This window comes from Syngnathoides biaculeatus, chromosome 2, assembly GCF_019802595.1.
Source record: "Syngnathoides biaculeatus isolate LvHL_M chromosome 2, ASM1980259v1, whole genome shotgun sequence".
Classification (NCBI taxonomy): domain Eukaryota; kingdom Metazoa; phylum Chordata; class Actinopteri; order Syngnathiformes; family Syngnathidae; genus Syngnathoides; species Syngnathoides biaculeatus.
In genome coordinates, this window is record NC_084641.1 from 38,654,169 (window position 1) to 38,671,425 (window position 17,257).

General features: G+C 43.3%; 1 protein-coding gene across 6 annotated transcripts in view; it reads left to right on the forward strand.

The window, feature by feature from the left end:
- Positions 1–17,257, forward strand: part of pard3ba (par-3 family cell polarity regulator beta a) — a 221,625-nt gene that overhangs the window by 63,262 nt on the left and 141,106 nt on the right. For all 6 annotated transcript variants that reach the window (XM_061803697.1, XM_061803714.1, XM_061803705.1 and 3 more), the window contains 4 exons: positions 628–767; positions 1,037–1,165; positions 12,806–12,991; positions 16,385–16,549. In XM_061803697.1, the coding sequence (XP_061659681.1) occupies positions 628–767; positions 1,037–1,165; positions 12,806–12,991; positions 16,385–16,549 (620 nt within the window). The remainder of the gene's footprint in view (positions 1–627; positions 768–1,036; positions 1,166–12,805; positions 12,992–16,384; positions 16,550–17,257) is intronic.

A 17,257-nucleotide genomic window follows, 5' to 3' on the forward strand; every position in this document is an offset into this window, starting at 1 on the left:
GCAAATTCCCCATCCTTAATACGTCTGCATGGGTTTATTTTCATATCACTCAAGCAGAGCGCCTAATTCAAGCAGAGCACACCTGTATTAGGATGTGCTTTCAGTGGAGAGATGGTGGATCACAACCTCAACTGGACAAATAACTCCACCTCTCCAAGGCATCACATATCGACACTGAATTGTATATATGAAACTTTTAAGTTTCATAAATATGCGCTAAATAATTTCACTATTTAATGGGTTTTGTCTGTTACATTTTTTTTTCCCAAACTTAACCACCTCTGAAAAACGAGGGATTATTAGACTGACCCAAATTCCAACAACAAGCATGCAGGTGAACTGAAGATTTTAAATTGTGAATTTTCGTTTTTTACTATGCAATTACCTGGCAGATATTAAAAAAAGAAAATCGCATGAAAGAGTGTTACCTTAAAATTCAGCCACAATCTGCTATACTGGTCAAGCAGTGGTCTTTTGTAAAACAATTTCGATATTATATGAATACACACATGGGTGGGCAGTGTAACTTGACAAAGGTTTTATAAAATGCTATAAAACCTTTGAGTTATTTATTTAAAAGCTGATTAGATTGATGCAAAAGTAAATTATGATGATTTCATCATGCAGGTGCAGAAGGTCTTGGTTTCACAGTGGTGACCCGGGACTCCTCTGCTAGTGGACCTGGACCAATTATGGTGAAGAATATAATGCCACGGGGTTCAGCAATAAAAGATGGCCGCCTCCAGCCTGGTGACCGCATCCTCGAGGTAAGACAGAAATAAGAATGCAATACATCATTAGCAGCATTTTCTGGCTGAACTGTTTAATAGAATGATTGCAGCACATAAAAATATTGTTGTGGCTGACTTTAATGATTAAATCTTAACTACGATGATCCTTCTTCTTGATGTGATGCCTTTTATTCTGTATTCAGTTAAAACAAAAAGCCTCAAAGCACCTTCAGCTTTCAGGATACTTTAAGTAAACTCTGGCAATGGGAAATGAACTTTATTTGCTGTGTTGCTGATGTGCCAAGGTGAACGGGATGGACATGACAGGTCGGAGCCAAGAGGAACTTGTGGCCATGCTGCGCAGTACCAAACAGGGAGAAAGTGTTTCTTTGATAGTGGCCCGGCAGGAGGATATCTTCCTGCCACGGGAACTGGTAAGGAAGTGCTCAACTTGACGATAATGAAGCATTCCTTACTTGCTCAGTTGGTCTTTTCATCTGTATCACTGAGTTACGTATCCCAGAATGCTCATGACTTTTGCCCCCCTTTTTATCCGTCTTCTCCCATCCCATTCTCACCTTTATTCTTCTTTTTTTTTTTTTTTTTTTTTTTACTATTTCCTGCACATTGTGTCGCTTTTCCCCTTTCACCTCTTTAAGGATAAAATCATTTTATGTGGATGTCTCTTTGGCTATAACATAACACACAGATTGACATCCAGACATACTCAGAACATGCGCCATCTTTCCTGTCCTACTACGGTTTGTTTACACAGCTATGCCAAAGGAAGTCACACACAAGCCACAGCGGTCCCACAGGAAATGTGTGAGCACGGCCATGCATGTTGCCACACCATGGGTGATGAAAAACCCCTTTACTTGTTCAGGCTGTATGGTTCAGAGGTCACCATTGTGACATAGGCTTCCTTTTGTACAGCTTTAATAAACACCGTAAAACACTAGGTGTGGATTACCGGTTCCCTATGTTTTATCTGTCAGTTGTAGTCCACACTCGTTTCTAAACAAATAGTATCTGATCCAATCGTAAAGTACTTTAATACACATCCAGAGTCAAACACATCTTACAATACTTAAGAAGTCTCAGTCACAGCTTCTGAAAATATTTTACTCTCATTAAGGGCTCAGACCTCTTGGCATAACAACTGCACTTTGAAGAGGCTGTAGAGTCTTTATTTTATGGTTTCTTGATTTTCTACATCCGAGTGAGAGCGATGTAAATGATGGGAGAAGCATAAGAGAGTTAGCCTCCACTCTTGTCTCCAACAAGGCTGTAAAACCTGGTGGGGCCTTCAGAGAGCTAACCCTTATCTGTAGCATGATCCTCTATCTTAGTGGTCTTTTCATGTCCCCTAAGATTGCACTCGCAGGCACACTTTCATAATCTACATGAAAGGCTTTTAAATAACAGCAGTTTTATAATCTATATGAAGGGCTTTTAAATAACAGCAGTTTTACAATCTGTCACTACAAAAAAAAGGACACTTGCTGACTCAGCAGTAAAAGATTGGTCATCTGGCTAAAAGGGTTCCATTGCTCACTTCGTCACACTGATGCCAAACTACCTTGTGATATATATTCTTCACTCCAGCTTTCATACAGTTGCTTTTATCTCATGTGTACAAGTAGACTTGTCATCTAGAGGGAACAGAGTTGCTGATGGATTTGTTTTAAGAGAGAGTATTGATGTTTACTGAGTAGCAGGCGGCATGGCGAAAGCTCTCAACTGAGCTGTGAGGCACCTCAAGCCCTTTCAGTCAGAGGAGTGTGAATTTGCTACATTATATGAATCCAACTAGCCAGCCAATTTTTAGTCCACCTGTACTCGCAAGCACTTTTCACACAGTTCTAATTGCACTTAATTCCTGCCTACGTTGAATCGGTGTGCGTGTGTGTGTGTGTGTGTGTGTGTGTGTGTGTGTGTGCGCGCGGGGAAAGGGGGGGGCATGCTCGTGTGTGTGCTATTTTATTTTTATTTTTTACCAAGGACAGGATGGAGGGGTCACTCTGCACATGGTTGAACCTAATGCTTGCAAGCCCAGGTCATGCGCAGGAAATGGGTTCACCAGGCAGAAAGTGACTATGCTGCACTGGTACTTTTCCATTTTGTTAACCTCACCCAAATCCATCACTCCGCCATTGTTCGCTGGAAATTCAGACATTATTCTTTTCAATCACTCATTTTTATTTCCCTGCTTCTCATTGTGAGGCAAAGGTGTAAAACGCCATCGAAGCAGACATTAAGGCGATTAATTGGCAGCTCCAGTGGTAGTTTGGAGCACGGCAAGATCTCATCTTAATTGAATGTCGCTCTTGTCACTAATCCTGCAGCTTTGAAGCTTCCCCCACCTCTCCACCACCCCCATCTAGAAAGCCTCCATGACAAAAGCTTCTGTGTGTGTGTAATCGCTGTGTATCACTCACTTCCTACCACCCACCCAGAAAAACAGAACCCACACAGTAAAAGCTCCTTTTTGTATGTAATTTCGGTGTTGAAGAGGGTGGTGTGTCTCTTCGCTACAAATTTGTTAAAAAGCCATTGCTGAGGCCCATTAGTGGAGGGAGCAGGGGTCGCACTAAGGAGCCATGGGGTCTCAGCCACCCAAGGGAGGCAATGTTCCCTCGAGCAATGGGCATTCGACAGGATATATACGGACATATTGAGTGTACCATCCCTGAGCCTCAGGTGCCACATCAGAAGTAAGCTTAAAAAAATAAACTGTGGTTTTTGTGTTTATCTGCTTTTCCCCTCGCCTTCCACAGCCTTCTCTCTCAGATTGTGTCATCTTTAGCTCACTACTGTTACTTAATTACAGTCCCATAATCTACTCTTCAAGCAGCCATCCAGGGACAGGTTTGGGTGGCGGCGTCGCGACTGCCGTGGAGAAAGCAAGACACAGATAGTAAATAGGTGGCCAGCTTGCAAGAATGCGCCTTTACGTCCATGTGCAGTTACATGTTAGAAGAGGCTAGGATTGGTCAAAACCGACTGTCAAGCAATCGATGCACACAATTGATATATTGGCCACGCCTGAATCAAGCGACAAGATAGATGATAGACTTCTTCTTCTTTTCCTTTCGGCTTGTCCCGTTAGGGGTCGCCACAGCGTGTCATCTTTTGCCATCTTAGCCTATCTCCTGCATCTTCCTCTCTAACCCCAACTGCCCTCATGTCTTCCCTCACCACATCCATAAACCTTCTCTTTGGTCTTCCTCTCGCTCTTTTGCCTGGGAGCTCCATCCTCAGCATCCTTCTACCAATATACTCACTCTCTCGCCTCTGAACATGTCCAAACCATCGAAGTCTGCTCTCTCGAATCTTGTCTCCAAAACATCCAGCTTTGGCTGTCCCTCTAATGAGCTCATTTCTAATCCTATCCAACCTGCTCACTCCTAGCGAGAACCTCAACATCTTCATTTCTGCCACCTCCAGTTCAGCTTCCTGTTGTTTCTTCAGTGCCACTGTCTCTAATCCGTACATCATGGCCGGCCTCACCACTGTTTTGTAAACTTTGCCCTTCATCCTAGCAGACACTCTTCTGTCACATAACACACCAGACACCTTTCGCCAGCTGTTCCAACCTGCTTGGACCCGTTTCTTCACTTCCTGACCACACTCTCCATTGCTCTGTATTGTTGACCCCAAGTATTTGAAGTCATCCACCCTCGCTATCTCTTCTCCCTGTAGCCTCACTCTTCCCCCTCCACTTTTCTCATTCACGCACATATATTCTGTTTTACTTTGGCTAATCTTCATTCCTCTCCTTTCCAGTGCATGTCTCCATCTTTCCAATTGTTCCTCTGCATGCTCCCTGCTTTCACTTCTTCTTCTTCTTCTTTTCCTTTCGGCTTGTCCCGTTAGGGGTCGCCACAGCGTGTCATCTTTTGCCATCTTAGCCTATCTCCTGCATCTTCCTCTCTAACCCCAACTGCCCTCATGTCTTCCCTCACCACATCCATAAACCTTCTCTTTGGTCTTCCTCTCGCTCTTTTGCCTGGCAGCTCCATCCTCAGCATCCTTCTACCAATATACTCACTCTCTCGCCTCTGAACATGTCCAAACCATCGAAGTCTGTTCTCTCGAATCTTGTCTCCAAAACATCCAGCTTTGGCTGTCCCTCTAATGAGCTCATTTCTAATCCTATCCAACCTGGTCACTCCGAGCGAGAACCTCAACATCTTCATTTCTGCCACCTCCAGTTCAGCTTCCTGTTGTTTCTTCAGTGCCACCGTCTCTAATCCGTACATCATGGCCGGCCTCACCACTGTTTTGTAAACTTTGCCCTTCATCCTAGCAGACACTCTTCTGTCACATAACACACCAGACACCTTTCGCCAGCTGTTCCAACCTGCTTGGACCCGTTTCTTCACTTCCTGACCACACTCTCCATTGCTCTGTATTGTTGACCCCAAGTATTTGAAGTCGTCCACCCTCGCTATCTCTTCTCCCTGTAGCCTCACTCTCCCCCTCTACTTTTCTCATTCACGCACATATATTCTGTTTTACTTCGGCTAATCTTCATTCCTCTCTTTCCAGTGCATGTCTCCATCTTTCTAATTGTTCCTCTGCATGCTCCCTGCTTTCACTGCATATCACAATATCATCTGCGAACATCATGGTCCAAGGGGATTCCAGTCTAACCTCATCTGTCAGCCTATCCATTACCACTGCAAACAGGAAGGGGCTCAGAGCTGATCCCTGATGCAGTCCCACCTCCACCTTAAATTCCTCTGTCACACCTAAGGCACACCTCACCATTGTTCTGCTGCCATCATACATGTCCTGTACTATTATAACATACTTCTCTGCCACACCAGACTTACGCATGCAGTACCACAGTTCCTCTCTTGGTACTCTGTCATAGGCTTTCTCTAGATCCACAAAGACACAATGTAGCTCCTTCTGACCTTCTCTGTACTTTTCCACGAGCATCCTCAAGGCAAATAATGCATCTGTGGTACTCTTTCTAGGCATGAAACCATACTGTTGCTCGCAGATACTTACTTCTGTCCTGAGTCTAGCCTCCACTACTCTTTCCCATAACTTCATTGTGTGGCTCATCAACTTTATTCCTCTATAGTTCCCACAGCTCTGAACATCCCCTTTGTTCTTAAAAATGGGAACTAGAACACTTTTCCTCCATTCTTCAGGCATCTTTTCGCCCGCTAGTATTCTGTTGAATAAGTTGGTCAAAAACTCCACAGCCATCTCTCCAAATTGCTTCCATACCTCTACCGGTATGTCATCAGGACCAACTGCCTTCCCATTTTTCATCCTTTGTAATGCCTTTCTGACTTCCCCCTTATTAATCATTTCCACTTCCTGGTCCTTCACTCTTGCCTCTTCAACTCTTCCTTCTCTCTCATTTTCTTCATTCATCAACTTCTCAAAGTATTCTTTCCATCTATTTCGCACACGACTGGCACCAGTCAACACATTTCCATCTCTATCATCCTTACCTGCTGCACATCCTTCCCATCTCTATCCCTCTGTCTAGCCAACCTGTAGAAATTGTTTTCTCATTCTTTTGTGTCCAATCTAATGTACATGTAATATGCCTCTTATTTAGCCTTCGCCACCTCTACCTCTACCTTTACCTAGTTCCTTCCAGAATTTCTCTTTCAACTCTCGGTCACAATCTACCTGTGGAGCATAGCTGCAAATCACATTATACATAACACCGTCAATTTCAAGTTTCAGCCTAATCACACGGATCTGATACTCTTTTCTCCTCCAAGACATTATTTGCAAACTCTTCCTTAAAATAACCCCAACTCGATTTCTCTTCCCATCTACTCCATGGTTAAATAATTTAAACCCTGCTCCTAAACGTCTACCCTTACTACCCTTCCACCTGCTCTCTTGGACCCACAATATATCAACCTTTCTCCTAATCATCATGCAAAAGAAGATGAGTCATTTACAGTCCCTACAACTGTGTCTAGGGACTTTGAATGTTGGACTATGACAGGAAAAGCTCAGGACTTAGTTGACAGGATGATTAGGAGAAAGGTTAATGTATGTGCATCCAAGAGAGCAAGTGGAAAGGTAGTAAGGCTAGATTCACTCTTGCCTCTTCAACTCTTCCTTCTCTCTCATTTTCTTCATTCATCAACTTCTCAAAGTATTCTTTCCATCTATTTAGCACACTACCGGCACCAGTCAACACATTTCCATCTCTATCCTTAATCACCCTAACCTTCTGCACATCCTTCCCATCTCTATCCCTCTGTCTGGCCAACCTGTAGAGATCCTTTTCTCCTTCTTTCGTGTCCAACCTGGTGTACATGTCTTCATATGCCTCTTGTTTAGCCTTTGCCACCTCTACCTTTGCCCTACGTCGCATCTCGATGTACTCCTTTCGCCTCTCCTCAGTCCTCTCAGTATCCCACTTCTTCTTCGCTAATCTCTTTCCTTGTATGACTCCCTGTATTTTGGGGTTCCACCACCAAGTCTCCTTCTCCCCTTTCCTACCAGATGACACACCAAGTACTCTCCTGCCTGTCTCTCTGATCACCTTGGCTGTCGTCGTCCAGTCTTCCGGGAGCTTCGGTTGTCCATCGAGAGCCTGTCTCACCTCTTTCCGGAAGGCCGCACAACATTCTTCCTTTCTCAGCTTCCACCACCTGGTTCTCTGCTCTACCTTGGTCTTCTTAATCTTCCTACCCACCACCAGAATCATCCTACATACTACCATCCTATGCTGTCGAGCTACACTCTCCCCTACCACTACTTTACAGTCAGTAACCTCCTTCAGATTACATTGTCTGCACAAAATATAATCTACCTGCGTGGTTCTACCGCCGCTCTTGTAGGTCACTATATGTTCCTCCCTCTTTTGGAAATAAGTGTTCACTACAGCCATCTCCAACCTTTTTGCAAAGTCCACCACCATCTGCCCTTCAAAGTTCCTTTCCTGGATGCCGTACTTACCCATCACTTCTTCATCGCCCCTGTTTCCTTTACCAATATGTCCATTACAATCTGCACCAATCACAACTCTCTCGCTGTCTGGGATGCTCAGAACTACTTCATCTAGTTCCTTCCAGAATTTCTCTTTCAACTCTAGGTCACATCCTACCTGTGGTGCATAGCCGCTAACCACATTATACATAACACCCTCAATTTCAAATTTTAGTCTCATCACTCGATCTGATACTCTTTTCACCTCCAAGACATTCTTAGCCAGCTCTTCCTTTAAAATAACCCCTACTCCATTTCTCTTCCCATCTACTCCGTGGTAGAATAATTTAAACCCTGCTCCCAAACTTCTAGCCTTACTACCTTTCCACCTGCTCTCTTGGATGCACAGAATATCAACCTTTCTCCTAATCATCATGTCAACCAACTCCTGAGCTTTTCCTGTCATAGTCCCAACATTCAAAGTCCCTACACTCAGTTGTAGGCTCTGTGCATTCCTTTTTTTCTTCTGACGCTGGATCCGGTTTCCTCCTCTTCTTTGTCTTCGACCCACAGTAGCTGAATTTCCACCGACGCCCTGCAGGTTAGCAGTGCCGGGGGCGGGCGTTGTTAACCCGGGCCACGACCGATCCGGTATGGGATTCTTTAGATGAACGCTCATATTTGTTTGGCACAGTTTTTACGCCGGATGCCCTTCCTGACGCAACCCTCTGCATTTATCCGGGCTTGGGACCGGCCTACAGATTGCACTGGTTTGTGCCCCCATAGGGCTGCATTAGATGATAGACTAATGTCTTTTTTTTTTTTTTTTTGCTTTTGCTATTTTGGGCATGCAGTCACACGATCGACCAAAACTGCCTCGGCAAGCGACTGGTTGATTGACACATTGGGGACCCCAGATTTAGAGTCCTCAGTTAACCTACCATGCATGTTTTGGGTATTTGTGAGGAAACCAAAGTACATGGAGAAAAGACATGAAGGAATAGGGAGAATATGAACACGCTGGTTTTAAAACACTGCTCAAATTATTTGTGGTTTTATTACAGAAACTTTTTTCACAATTACCAAACACTATGACGACCAGAGTGGAGGAGGTTGAACAAGTTTTACTTCCAGATAAACATTCCCAGGAACAAAGAGTGAAAAAACAAGACATCAATCCAGTTTCAAGTCTCTCCGGAGATACTCATTTAGGTTTAAGTCAGGGCTCGAGCTGGGCCATTCAAGAAAAGTGATGAAGTTGTTCTGAAGCCACTACTTTGTTGTTTCAGCTGTGTGCTGGGTAATTTTCTTGTTGAAAGGTGAACATTTAGCCCGGTCTGGGGTCCTGACCACTCACACCTAAGAAGGTTTTCACCCAGGATAGCCCTATTTGGCCTCCTTAAAGGGGAAATCCACTAGTTTGCATTAACAATGTATCCAATAGGTCATGTAATATGCACTCTATTTTGACAATATGATGTTAAATCCTCTCTCATTTAATAGTGTTTTGAGAAGATTTTCATCGACAATTACGAATTTTCAGGGGCACTGCCATTTTCGCGAGTCACATGACCTACCTGCGTGGATGTGACGTGCTACGTGCCGCAACAAAGGCTCGATTACGCGGACACCATTTATGCCCAGCGCTGATTTCACAGATTTATCCTCATCTGATGAAGAAATAGCAGTATCAGTTGATTGGGAAGACGGAGGAATACTTCCATACACAGCCGTGAGTGGCTCGGCCGCTTGGTTGACCGGGAAGACTGAGGAATACTTCCATACACAGCCGTGAGCGGCTCGGTTGATTGGGAAGACAGAGGAATACTTCCATACACAGCCGTGAGTGTTACAGCTCCGGGGCTTGGGCTAACAGGTCTTTGAGGGTCAGAATTCTAGTTGATAGACAGGTATTCATATACTTATTTCCAGCTGAATCGCACAAATAAATTATTACAAAAATCATACATTACCATTTCGGGGTTTTTCTTTTTAGATTATCTCTCTCACAGTGGACATGCACCGACAAAAAAAATTTCAGACCCCTCCATGATTTGTAAGTGCGAGAACATGCAATAAAGCAGGGTGTTCAAATACTTATTTTCTTCACTGTATACAGTAAATGAGCAGATCATTTAAATAGATTCATTGCTCCATCTTGTGATCGGATTGGTGATACGCCCAAAAAAATTCTGATCTGTAGAGCATGTTCAACAGTCTGGTGAAGTCAATGTGTCGCCCTTGGGCTCGCCACGTATGGGACAGTCCCGAGGAGTCGGGTGCAATGTGAGTTGGGTAGTGGCCGAATGCAGGGACCTTGGCAATCCAATTCCCAGCTACAGAAGCTGACTCTATGGACGTAGAACGTCACCTCTCTGGCAGGGAAGGAGCCCGAGCTGGTGTGTGAGATTGAGAATTTTGGAGTAGTGCTAGTGGGACTCATCTCCACACACCGCTTAGGCTCTGGGACCAGTCCTCTTGAGAGGAATTGGACTCTCTTCCACTCTGGATTTGCCCACGGTGAGAGGCGCCAAGCAGGTGTGAGTATACTTACTGCCCCCATCCTCAGCACCTGTACAGTGGTGTTCACTCCAGTGGACAAGAGGGTAGCGAGTCCGAGTGGACAATGTTCCATGCCTCTATTGCTGAGGCGGCCAACCAGAGCTCTGGCCGTCAGGTAGTCGGTGCCTGTTGTCGTGGAAATCCCTGAACACAATGATGGAACGGTGAGGAATCCCGTCAACTAAAATAATGAGTGCTTTCGGGCCTTTTTGGCATGTGGGAATCCTGTGGCAGCTGATGGGTACCAGCTGGAAAGTGAAATGTAGCTTTGGTGCTCGCTGAAGGAGAAACTCCGGCATGGAGGAAGAGTTCCAGACAGCTTCGAGAAACTTCTGTTCCACCATCTAATGTCTCAGGAGGGGGAAGCAGTTCACCATCAACACTGTGTATAGTGAGGATCGACTGACCTCGACTCAGGACATTGTGAATGGGTGGGGAGAATACTTCAGAGACCTCATCAATTCCACTGACAAAAGGGGGACAGGAGGGTGGATCCCAACTACAGGGGATCATACTCCTCAACCTCCCTGGTGGAGGACAACATCGGCACGGAGATGTTTCCCAACCACGATCATGTGAGGAGGGTCCATCGGGAAGTCGAATCTTAGATTCAGGAGGAGCAACAGTGGACCGCCTCTAAACCCTTGGCATGGTCCTGGACGGTGCAGGGGAGTTCACCAAACTAGTCTACATGTGTTTTATGGACTTTGAGAAGGCGTTTGAGTATCTCCGTTGTTGAGTCCCGTGAAGGGTTCTTCGGTAGTATGGGTTACCGAACCCCCTGATACTGACTGTTCGGTCCCTGTATAACTGGTGCCTTTGTTTAGTCCGCATTACAGACAGTAAGTCAGACTCGTTTCCGGTGAGGAGGGTTGGACTCCATGAAGGCTGCCCTATGTCACCGATTCTGTTCATAATTTTTATGCACAAAATTTCTAGGTGCAGCTGAGGAGTAGATTCTCTTTCTCTCGCTTGCTCTCTCTCTCTCTTTCTCTCTCTCTCGCTCTCTCTTTATTTATTATATATATATATATATATATATATACATATACATACACACACAGACACACACACACACACACACACAGTCGTGCCCGCCGATATGAAGTTACGGGTGTGGTCCACCAGTCATGCCCGCAGATAAAGTTGCGGGTGTGATTCGGAATGGAATCTCAAGACCTTAAAATAATTTACTGAGTTGTTATACCCGAGTATGTCGTTGTTACCTAATACCATAATCATAATTTATTGACATTGCACTGAGACAGACATTTTTAAAGAGGTCAATAGACATTTAATATCAAAACAAGTATTGATATAATGAAATTTTAATTCATCATGATGTTATAATGTAGCGTAATTTGTGGCGTTATCTATTGTCATTCCATTGATGAAAGATATCAGTAGATTATATCTTCCTAAAGCGTGTAGAGGGGAAAAGTTTTCAACTTCAAGATAACGCGTTATCTTTATACATATATAATGTGTGTGCGTGCACATATGTGCAGCACGGTGGGTGTCTGGTTAGCACGCCTGTCCTACAGTTCTGAGGACCAGGGTTAAAATCCCTTCCACGCCTGCGTAAAATTTTCATGTCTCCCCCCCCCCCGGCTTGCATGGGTTTCATCTGGGCACCCACATCCCCAAAACATGTGGTATGATGATTGAAGACTCTAAATTGGCCATAGGTGCAGTGTGAATGTTATTTATATGTGCCTTGTGATTGGCTGTCGACCAGTTCAGGGTTTACTCCGCCTCCTGCCCAAAGATAGCTAGGAGAGGCTCCAGCAATTCCTGTGACCGAAAAGAGGGTAGATGCATATTTGTTTGTAGGCTTGTGGGTGATGTGCCTCATGCTCAAATGACAGATGATTCCCCTCCCCTCTGCTGTTGATAATTCTTAGTCTCATCTCACCATTTGCTGCTGTTACCATCTCCATGGTCATTTTGTTAACATTGAATAGAAGTGGGAGAGTGGTTGGAAGGGAGGAAGAAAGTAGAGCCTGGGGACAAAGAGGGTGAGAGAAGGGAGGGATTGAGAGATGAAATGTAAAGAATCAGCAGTGAGTGACAGACGCGGGTATACCTCAGGGATTGCTTATCACTTTTAAATGCTCCTCTGCGTCTCCCTTAGCCTTCCTCCGCCAGTGTGCTCTAGGAGGAAGTAAGAAAAGATTAAATTTTCTTTAAAGATGGCTCGCTTTCCATCTGAGGCTTCCATTTTAAAACGAAATAACCTATTTACACCACTGTATTAGTTTTCTTTGCACCTTCATCTCCTTCCTGTACAAAACACCTGCTTCTTTCCGCGTCACATTCTTTTTTTTTTTTTTTTTTTTTTTTTTTTATAAAATCAGAGCCACCTTCAGCCACATACTTGCTTCAATCCTAATATTTTTTTATTTGTAGATTCAGTGACGTGTCAGAATATATTGTGTAAAGTCCGTCAGTGCATTTGATTTGGCGCTCAGGCTAACCCTTCTGTGATCATACACAGCAGTAGTTATTAAAAGTGGGAAAAGAAGCTTTAATTTTTCTAAATGTCATTTATTCACTGGGGCTTCCTCCATCCATTCCCCTTACTCTTTTAGAAAGGTGAAGATGTCGGAAGTCTTGTGTTGGAGGACGGCAGGGAGCAGCTCATGTACGAGGTCCCATTGAACGAGACTGGTTCTGCCGGCCTAGGAGTCAGCTTGAAGGGCAACAAGTCGAGAGAGACTGGTGAGGACCTGGGAATTTTCATCAAGTCCATCATCCATGGAGGGGCTGCATACAAGGTACAGCATCTGTTTTTTTACTAGCCCACTAAACATTTTTTTATTCAACCACATTTATTGTGCATGGGCTTCTCCTTAGCAATTAGTGCTATAATGTTATTATTATATTTTTATTATATTAATGCAGTGGTACCGCTACTAATGAAAAATTCAGGTTCCGAAACGCAGCCTTGGAAAAATATTTTCTCTAGTTAGGAACGAAAATTCAGGATGCGAAAGGCAAAAATAAGTGCTGGATTCGCAGCCCCCAATTCCACTGAGCGTAAACATCCTGTATCTCTGTTCGAAAGTGGCGCGATAGAGCTACTCTCCCATTGGCTATCACTGTGGCGTCTTCCTGGCATCCCGTTTGGTAGGAAGGATATCAACCTTTACCCATGATGCCTATAGTTTCCTTTGAACACTCGAGAGTCACTGAATCACATGCTAGTGCTTTCACATGCTAGCATACATTGGTAAAGTACAACTTTTTCACAAGTTTTTCGTGTGTGTTTTTTGCAAGTTTATTCATCGTTCTTCACCATGGGACCTAAGAAACAGCGGAATTCAGTGGTGCGTGTGTACATTTGTCCTTTTTTTTTTTGTTACAGCTGTCAAACATTGGCCTCCTCCTCCATACCCCATGATGCCTTTTGCTTGTTTAAATGAACATAATTTTTATTATTCATTGCTTCATGTACTTTGAATGCGTATTTTTGGGTGAGATGGCGGGGGGCTTGGAACAGATTAGGCTATTTACATGTAAAAAGCGCTTCTACTTGCAAAAAATTCACATTACGAAACGACTTCTGGAGCGAATTAATTTCATAAGTAGAGGTACCACTGTATGATTTAAAGTGTCAATATCCACAAGGCCACATACAGCCTAATCTGATGTCAAGTGAGACGGGCCTGTAAAACCACTGCATAATTAATAGAAATAGCAAAAGGCTTGTGTTTTTCCCTTTTGTTTTAGGCAAAGTGAAACGAATACAAGAAAATCTTTTTTGGTCAACTGTCTTCCTTGCAGATTAAATCACTTTCGAGTTCATCCTGCCAGCGAGATTGAACCGCTTACTGTGTTTGACACCTGTACTTTGACTCATAATTTCAAGGTGGCTAAATTCAATAATTTTAAGGTTGTTTTGTAAATGAAACACTTCCAGGATTTTGAAAACATTCCTGAGCTGCGGGAATGTCCCAGTCCAAGTGTAAAGAGACCAAAAAGTAAAAAAGAAATATTGTTCTGCATATATATTTTTTTTTTATTTTTTTGTCTTTGTATTATTTGATTAGTCAAAAAATACATTTTTATTGGCTAATTGATTACATTACTTGCTCGGCAAACAAGGTTTTAAGATTTTAAGAACATCTTGAGATGGACCTTTGTTCATTTGTCCTGCCCTTCCCATTGTTCATTTGTCTTTTTTTTTTGTTTTCTCTTTTCCTATCTGCTCCTTTCCCAACCATATCATGTCTTTCTTCCTCTCTTTCACTGATGCTACAGATCCTACCTATGCAGCGCATCTCTTGTCCAGACCCTTGACCCTTATTGACATCAAGTGGCGTGGTCTCATCAATTCTGGAGCCATCTTATCTTGATCACTCAGCACTCACTTGTACTTAAGAGTGTATCACAAGGGTAAAAACAAATCAAAATACCCATTTCAGCACTTTGGAGATTCCGGCACTTGGCCTCAATTCTCTTTTCCCCTCTTTTATGAAGTCTGCCCCTCTCACACGACAAGGAAGCACACAGAAGGAGTGTCGTGAAGGAGCGAAGATAGCGTCTGGTTTGGGATCAGGGAGACTAGACATGCACGCCCTCAAATAGCTTCAGAAATAGTTTTTCTGACGGCTACCTATGCGGGTTGCACTCAGACAGAATGGGCCAATAAGATACGTGACAAGCAGGTTTCTGGGACGAGATACCAAACAAGAGGAAGAAAGGCATGGTGAAAAAAAGGAAGACAGACAGTACTGAGGAAAGGGGAAATCAGCAGCATCAAAGAACATAAAAGATGGAAAAAAAATAGAAAAAGCAAAGAGGAAGAAAATCATGAAAAGTGGGAACTCTCGTGGGGGTCACAATACAAGGAGGGCATGCATGTTCGAGTGTCTCTCTTCCTCACTATTGATGCATGCTAATGAAAAGCACCACAGACTCCCAATGAGACTTTGTGGTGGCAGGCTGGTGCGGAGGAAGGGATACCACGTTCCGCCAAGACATGTCATGCAAACAGTCACCCAGCAAGCAGAAAAGGAGGGATGGGCGTGAAGTATGGTGAGATCTAAGCCATTTCCTGAAAATAGATTTTAACTTAATTTCTCATCCACATCTTTTTTGAGACTTAGGGCTTGCAAATGCAAATATCCAACGCAAAGTTTATATGGCAGTAAACCCCCACATTACTCGATTGTCACACGTTTCATTATTATATTTTTATACTGTGATTTTTAATGATGATAATTTTAGAGCACCTTTCAAATGACTCAGGGATATTTTTATTGCATATCTAAAGAGTTTTGAATCCTCTTTTTTTGTCTAGATGTTTATGGTTTATGCCAAAACCTTAAAAAAAACATCTATAAGACGGAACGTGCACAAAGTTTGTCTTGCAACATACAGGTTTTATTTGTGTCCACAAGTGTGGTGCATTATCCCTGCCCTCGCTGAACCTATGTAAATAAAACAACAAAAAACAGAATGAATTTTTAAGATAAAATTACTTCAAGATTGGGTGTGAAGTTCTGTACTGTATATAAACCAAGTCAATGCAATTAACGGCTTCTTAATGTCCCATGCTACAAAAGAATTGGATTGTCTCTCTTGAACTATGGAGTGTAAATCCAGTCAAAGTATGTTGAAAATATAAACATTCAAGCCTTTTTTGGTCATGTGCTAGTGTATGAATGTGTGGTATAGCAGTCTGTTTTTGACTTCAGTCCAGACGGTGCCTGATTAATTAGGCACAGTCAAAGGTCAACTCTGGCTGTAATGTACCATAATGTGAGACTCCTAATTGTGTGTTCTCATTTTTATTGCCCTTTCATTCATTCTTTTTTTGTGTGTGTGTGCCCTGTGTAGCTTTTGACACTCCCATGACACCTAAGTCATCTGACTTTTTCCTCCATCACCTTCTCTGAGGCATCACTTTGCATTGGCTCTTCACAAGTGCCTGCTTTGTAAAACACTCAAACATGATCTAGTGTCCACAGAGGCAATTCTATTAGCTATGTATTTATCATGGCACTCTGGCTCTCACGAGATTGTTAACTCCATAATTATCTAGCCTTTAGAAATGCCTCTCCCTCTTATTTTTATTATGTGCCTTGTGTGTTTTTCATTTGATTCACTATTAATGTCAGTGGGGCGGCTTTCTTATTAACATCACCACGAACTTCTTGCCACAGGACGGCCGGATGAGAGTAAATGACCAGCTGATTGCAGTCAATGGCGAAGCGCTGCTTGGACGGTCCAACCACTCTGCCATGGAGACACTAAGGCGCTCCATGTCCTCGGAGGGCAACGCCAGGGGCACCATACAGGTTGTGGTGCTACGAGCATCCAAACTGGAGGTACAACTCTGTTGTCCCGATGATTTCATGGTTAGCACACTAATGCGTCAATGCAACTCAGATTGTAGGGATCAAATATTTTAGTATTCCAGTATCCTACTAAAAATCTTAGCGAATACTTAATTGCATATTTGGGCTAATTGTATTTTGCTAGTTGAACAGTCAGATGTTTACATACACTGTGCAAAAACATTTCCCGTTTTGTCTCACTGTCTGAAGTCAAATCAGACTAAACCTCTCCTCTTCAGGATCACCAAAATTATTTTATATTGTTAAATGCCACAATGGTGAGAGAATTTCGTGGAGGCTTTTATAGCACAGAGAATGAGCTCATGGCTTTGGACACACACCAAGAATGAAGCCATTCCTCCTAAAGAAACAAAAAAGACATTAAAGTTTCCAAAAAGATACCAAGACAAAGATCTTAACTTCTGAAGACATGTCCAGTGGTCTGAAAAAACTTAAGTGAAGCGGTTTGGCCATAATGACCATTGTCACATCAGGAGGAAAAAGGGGGAAGCATGGTAGACCTGAGAACACCATACCACCGTGAAGCATGGAGATGGCAGCATCATGTTGTGGGGCTGTTTTGCTCCAGCATTATCTGGAGCTCTTCATAAAATAGACAGCATCATGAAGAAAGAACATTACATGGAGGTATTAAACCAACATCTCAAGACATCAGCCAGGAAGATAAGTGTGCCCAAA